The 6471-nt window shown below is 36.5% G+C and overlaps 1 protein-coding gene across 6 annotated transcripts in view; it reads right to left on the bottom strand.

Annotated features, from left to right (window-relative positions):
• Positions 1 to 2587: 2587 nt before the first annotated feature.
• Positions 2588 to 6471, bottom strand: part of ppargc1a (peroxisome proliferator-activated receptor gamma, coactivator 1 alpha) — a 296804-nt gene continuing 292920 nt past the window's right edge. For all 6 annotated transcript variants that reach the window (XM_041985112.1, XM_041985113.1, XM_041985114.1 and 3 more), the window contains exon 13: positions 2588 to 2997. In XM_041985112.1, coding sequence (XP_041841046.1) covers positions 2894 to 2997 — 104 coding nt within the window. In that variant the 3' untranslated portion in view covers positions 2588 to 2893. The remainder of the gene's footprint in view (positions 2998 to 6471) is intronic.

The raw sequence follows: 6471 nt of genomic DNA, 5'->3' as shown, positions 1-6471 counted from the left end.
CACACACACAGACGCACGTCCAGAAACACACATGTACCTGCCTAAAATCACACACACATATGCCAATAAACATTTTGTCCTTCCAAAAGAAACATGATTACCCAACATACGTTTAAGCAGTGGCAAAGTACTGAATGGGTCATATTATTAAAAAGTCTGCCACAGTTTGAAATTTGAACCAGGAGGTGTTATAATATATTGCTACTCTAGGCAATTTACAAAGCATTTTTTCTTTTTATTACAATGATTAAAGCCACATCTATCAAATGGGACACGACACCATTACCCAAACGCTATACAGACAGCAAAAAAGTAAAACAATGTCTTAATACACAGGTAAAAGTTTTCTCTTTTTTTCCCCCCCCAATTCTTCCATCAACCAATTTTTTGCCTCTTTGCATCATAGAAATGAGCTGTTTCTAGTCTCCACAGTCAAACTCCATGAAAGAAAGCCTGTGATCAGCAAAGCTTTTATACAAAAGATTCTTCCTTCCTGTGATGGAAGCTGGTTCTCTCATTACTTGGCTCGGGCTAGAAACGGGATATTAATTGAACCAGAAACCGCAAGGTTACCTTTTATGTCACGTTGACGGCGCTGTGATATCTGGACTGTGAGCGGGGGAGTGGGAGGAAGAGCAGGGAGGAGGAAGGGAGGGGGATGAAGGAACAGGGAACAGGGTGTGGCATGTGATACATTGTTGAGTACTTTTCTTTAGGCTTATAGAATGTCATTGAAAATCTGCCACTTGAGACGGCTGACAGGCAGATAACTAGAGTGGTTTAGGCTGTACTGACTTGGCATCCTGTAATAGCCATGCACTACACAACAAACAGTTTCAACTCGACACATTTTTTATACACAAGGTGGAGTTAAGAGGCAGTCACGTTTGCACAGATGTCACAAGGTAATGCATGAGATACAATCACATAGACTCGGCTACATCTTAAAGGGAAGCGCAAGTGGGATTGAGGACGTTCGAGTGTTCACCGTACAGGGTCATGTGATGAAATGCCAAGATACTGGACTGGAGGAATCCTAACTACCAGCGACTGGGTAATGGGTCAAGTCCAAAAACCACACAATAGGAGCTAAAATACAACTCTGAAAAATAATTTATTGCTTTTTATATAGTTTTTTTTCATTTATATTATTATTATTATCATCATTAATCATCTTGAAATTATTGTGAATAATATTAGTGGTATATATATATATATATATTTATATATATATATATATATATATATATATATATATATATATATATTTATAGTACATCAAATACAAGATCTTTAAAAAATTCAGGAAAAGGAAATTGTAAACTTTTGTTTGGCGTTCACATAATCAAAGCATGAGTGGAGTGATGACAACATGTCACGTGTACACAACGGTGCAACAGAATTCCTGTAAAATCATTTTATTGCTTCATGTTCTGTGTTTGTATGGAAAGAAAACCCAGTTAGGCTGCAGATGGGACTGAAAGTGGAGACAAATTACTAACAGGATGAGGGCCTGACTGCTGGACTGATTTGCTGAAGGTTTTTGATTGTTTCGGAAGGCATAGAAGGTAATATTATCCCCACCAAACCATTTATTGTACACCCTGTCTAGTGATTAAAAGTTAAATAAAAAAAATCAAAAACATAAATAGCAAAAAAAAATCTCATGAGGTACACCAAGTTAAATGGAGTCCATAAATATTTTTGATTCAAATATTTAAATAAATAGATAAATATGTTTGGACTGATTGAAAAGATCTGAATCCAGTTTTTGCTTTTACTGTTGCAAATAATACGAAATGTAAAAATAAAATCATATATATATCTATATATATATATAGATATATATATATATATGTATATATATATATATATATATATGTTTCAGAAATAATTAATAATAAAAAAAGGGTATTTTTGTTTACAATCATGAAAAACACGTTAAAAATGCATTTTACTCTGGTTGTTTAAGCAAAAACACTGATTGAGAAACTTTAAAAAACAGAGAAAACTATACATGGTTGACTGTTCTTTTCCCCACCAAAAAATAACTTAAAAAAAGGACATTTGTTCGCATGCTCCTGCAAAATGAGCAATCGGACATGTCTTTTTTTCTTCCTTTTTTTTTTTTTTTACAATCATATTATGTCTTCTAAACATCATGTAGGTGTACAATATTTTTTACATTATTGTAATTACTACAGATCAACATTCTAAATTAAGAAATGTTCTCTTCATTTTAAAAAAGGCTGCGTTTTACAGTGCATAGCTGTAACAAATAAAGAACTTCGATATGTACATAAAATAAAAATATTCCTTTTTTTTATAGTATTTGTAAATACACTGCTACATTTCTCCTTAAAATGTAGACAACAATGTTACCTTGAGAATTTTTACCTCCAAGATACAATTACCTATACTCTTGTTTGTAATGTAACACCAGATCCAAACACCAGATTTAAAAGGAAAAGAAAAGAAAATCAACAGCAAAAGAAAACCAATCTGGCTGAACAAGCTTCATGTCTTCACCCAAAAAAGAATTGTGGGTATTGTAGTGCTTGGAGAAAAATAAATCATTAGTTTTTTGTTTCTTCTTTTTCTTCTTCTTTCGCTGATGGTTGTACAGCAGTAGCGTGCATCAAACCTGTGCACCAGATTCTGAGGGTTCACTGGCTTTCCCAGAATGTCTCTTCCCAGCTCTTCAGCAGCTATGTTCATGTAAACTTTATTTTTAATATATTCATTTATATTGATAAAGGTCTATAGACTTATTGTTACATACTCTCTGACAGAGTGTAAAACTTCTGGTAGTCTCGTCATCAAAGAAGCGAGAAACAACAGTGAGGTATTAGAAGTCCCTCTTTGTGACAGACAGCGGGCGCCACTGAACTGGTTACCTTCTCAGGCTGCACTGGGCCTCCCTCAGCAAGCTGTCAAAATCCATGGAGTCATACTTGCTTTTCGTGGAGGCTGGATCAAAGTCGTCCGAATGGGAGTCTGGAAGGTAAAACGGCTGTGGTTAATGTTGATCAGAACAGTGCTTCTTTGAAAACCAAAAGGTTCACCTTGCTGTTCTTAGAAAGGACTTCAGGGTGTCAGAGTTCACAGAATATTCTGCCTGTACAGTTATTGCTCAATCATGTGTAGCTCCAATGCTTATCTGATAGCTTCCTAAGAGTCATCAGCATCTTCCCGACAAAGAAACTTTTTACAAGAGTAAGAACAGTAGTGGAGAACTCGCTAAAAATTATAAACAGTAAGAATAAAAATTTAACAAGAATTCCATGTTAATACACAACCTAATGTATTCTCTGTCAGAGTCAATGGGTGAATGGTTATATGCGAGACAATTTCATGGTCAGCTGGAGTAAATAGTTAAAAACACATGTCAATCAATAACTGCATGGTACAGTCACAGCCAAGAATTAAATTCAGACACTGATTCTGACCCCCTCAATTTTTCTTTTTTAATTTACCTTATTAATGTTTAAAATATGGCATAACAAAATGAACATAATAAACAGACAATACAAATGAATAATAATGCAGAGAACATGATAATTAAACACTCAGGGTCTGGTATGCAAATTAATGGAATTGTAACAAGCTCAAATTCTCTTTGTTTTGTTAATTTTCTTTTACTATTTAAAAGGATGGTAGTTTTTTTGTTGTGCTGATATAATATTTTGCTATGTTTATGAAGAGTGATGACAAAGATTTCACCAGCAGAATAGAAGTTAAAACCACGTTCACACATGCACTGATTTCCTAAAATCTTCCAGAAATGTTCCAGAGTGGGGGCATGTGAGAATAAAACATTTGCATTTGCTCCGGACTCAGAGATTTTCCACCCAGGCTCGTATTGAAATCTCCAGATCACTGTATGAATGTGCCGGCAAATACCTCATAGCATTTACAGCTGCTATAACAGCTATTTGCATGACCTGTGGGTGTGTGAGCTGGTGAGTTTGTCCTTTCGTCTGATCTGTGTGCTGCTTTCTGCTCATTCCTTGCTGTTGTTATGTACAGAGACAGATACATGCAGTACTCATATCAACACAATATGGAGCCTCATCTGCTATTCTCAAGGTGTTTCCTGTGATTTCCACAGAGTAATTTCTGTATCACGTGGTGCGTCCTTTGGTGCTCTACACAGCCATTCCCATGCATCTCCTTCCTCACGCTTCCAGCTGAGAGGGTGGATCTCTAGCAGAAAGCCTACCTCTGTGAGACGCTTGTGTGAACAGCACGTGCCGAAAAAGGCTGGACCAAATTGTCCAAACTTTCTCTTTAGAGTCTTTGATGTTCATGTGTGATGGCAGTTTAAGTCTCTATGTAAATACAACCAAAAACAAAGTGGACTCGGAGCAATCTACAATCATATTTTGCCTCCACAATTATCAAAATATCTATTGTGAATGTTTGGAAAGAAATGACTATAATATGCTTTTATTCTGTTTAGGCCTGCATATTTATGGGGATGGAGGAAAGAATAATTCACATGCTTTCTATTGAAGAGATTACTTCATGCTGACATATAATTTAATAATAAAAAGAGATTAAATAAACATGTTAAATTTAGTACATGAAAGGTCTTACATTTTATGGTAACATATGATATAAATACTATCAGAATTTTTTCTGTCTTAAGACAGAAGTGTGTACTATTTCAGAAAAAAATGCTGCTGCATTCAAAAATTGGAAACTGTAGTTCAACTGTTATGCTTTAAATGAGAGTACATTATTTCCTTTTGCTTGGCATAATGCATTTTTATAATTCATTAACTGTTTTTCTTGATGCACTCTTGACAGATTGCAATGGTAATGTGCTTCTAACTGCAAACAGGGCTGTCATAATGCAACATGTAATATGCATTACTCTAGTGCATATGGAGAGACACATGCTACTGTTAATCTATTTAAAGGTATTCTGAATGGTCGTACACATATTGATTAAGCATTCAAAATATGGTATTTCTGAGGCAGTGGGAGACAAGAATAGTGGCAAGCGATAATAATAAACCGCATTCTTCCATCAGTCTATCTCTCATATGTCCTGTTTTTTTCTTTCTTTTCTTGATCGAGCTGATAATATATAAAGAGTATCTTATCTGAGCCAACAGACAGCTTCACAAATGGGGCACCTACAGGGCCCAGCAGCACACTCCACAAGCTTTGAGAAATGGGAATGACCATGGCAGCTCGGAGACGCCAGTTGTGATCTAATGCAATGGCCGAGGGCTGGATTGTGTCTCACCGCACACCTTGAGGGATGAAAAATACCCAGGTGCTCTACTTAAAACTAATGGACAGTGTCTCAAAGAAAAAAAGGATGAGAACAGGTTTGGATACCACACTATTAGAAAATGCTTCTCTCAATCTCTTTATCTTGTGCTATCAATATGAGGCTGACTGAAATAGCCTGTTTCTGACAGAGGCAGTTGAATGAAGGCCTTTCCATTTCAGTAGACTGATTAGTCAATCTCAGTATAATGTCTTTCCTCTAGGCTTTAGGATTAGCAACTGTTTCTGTGTGTCATGTACTCTTTTAAAAGGCTAAAGGCTTAAAGCATGTGCTTTGAAAATGTGGTAACCGCTTCATTTATTGAGTTCTTCTCCTCTCAAGTGACCCATTGACCCTCTTGAAACAGTTCATTTCAGATTCCTTGACTTCGCATATGGCTGCTAAAATGCGAGAGTCAATACCTATCTTACATGTCATTATCAATTGGAAGAGATGATGTTTTGTGGCTGTGCAAATATCTAAAATAATGACATATAGCTCACACATCTCACCGTATTTAGTTATTGTTCGGCAAACAGAGGATAATAAAGTACTTGACTTTCTACATGTCTCAAAAGTGGAGCATCACACCAAAGGAAAAAGCCTCGATTTCACTGATTGCTTGCATTATTTATCAAATGAATCATTCAGCCTTCTGCTGCATCCATTTCAGTTAGATCTCTGTTTGAGGTTTATGTGTCTGACCAATATAGAAGCTATGCATGTTCACTCTAGGGAGACACTTTAGATGAGTTCAGCTATACTGCAGTCTGCCACCACCCCCACACTCCCAGCAAAATGAGCTCCTGGAGGGGCTGTGTAAATGATTGGCCTTCATGTGTGACAGCATCACAACATTTGATCACTTGGATTCAAAATAAAGGAGGGGAAGACCTCCTCCCACCTTACTTGACCACCATCTCTTTTTTTTAATCTTATCTCTCTTCCTATAGTTTACCTCCTCAAGTAATTTCCACTGACATGTACCTACCAGTATTTGAAAACACACACGCTTTAAGTGCTGCCTTGCCCACTAATGTGTTGCTTTTCATATCAACAAAGTAGAAACATGCTTCTCGTGTCCATATGAGTAATGGAGTGTGCCTCGTTCTTCCTTAAGATACCACAGCTACCAGCATGGAGGAAATGGAGCTCTATTCTTGGCATGTTTGCAGACTGACCTCTGC

Source organism: Melanotaenia boesemani, chromosome 5 (genome assembly GCF_017639745.1).
Source record: "Melanotaenia boesemani isolate fMelBoe1 chromosome 5, fMelBoe1.pri, whole genome shotgun sequence".
NCBI lineage: Eukaryota > Metazoa > Chordata > Actinopteri > Atheriniformes > Melanotaeniidae > Melanotaenia > Melanotaenia boesemani.
Note: the sequence above shows the minus strand (reverse complement) of the source record. Positions and strands in the feature narration are given on the sequence as shown.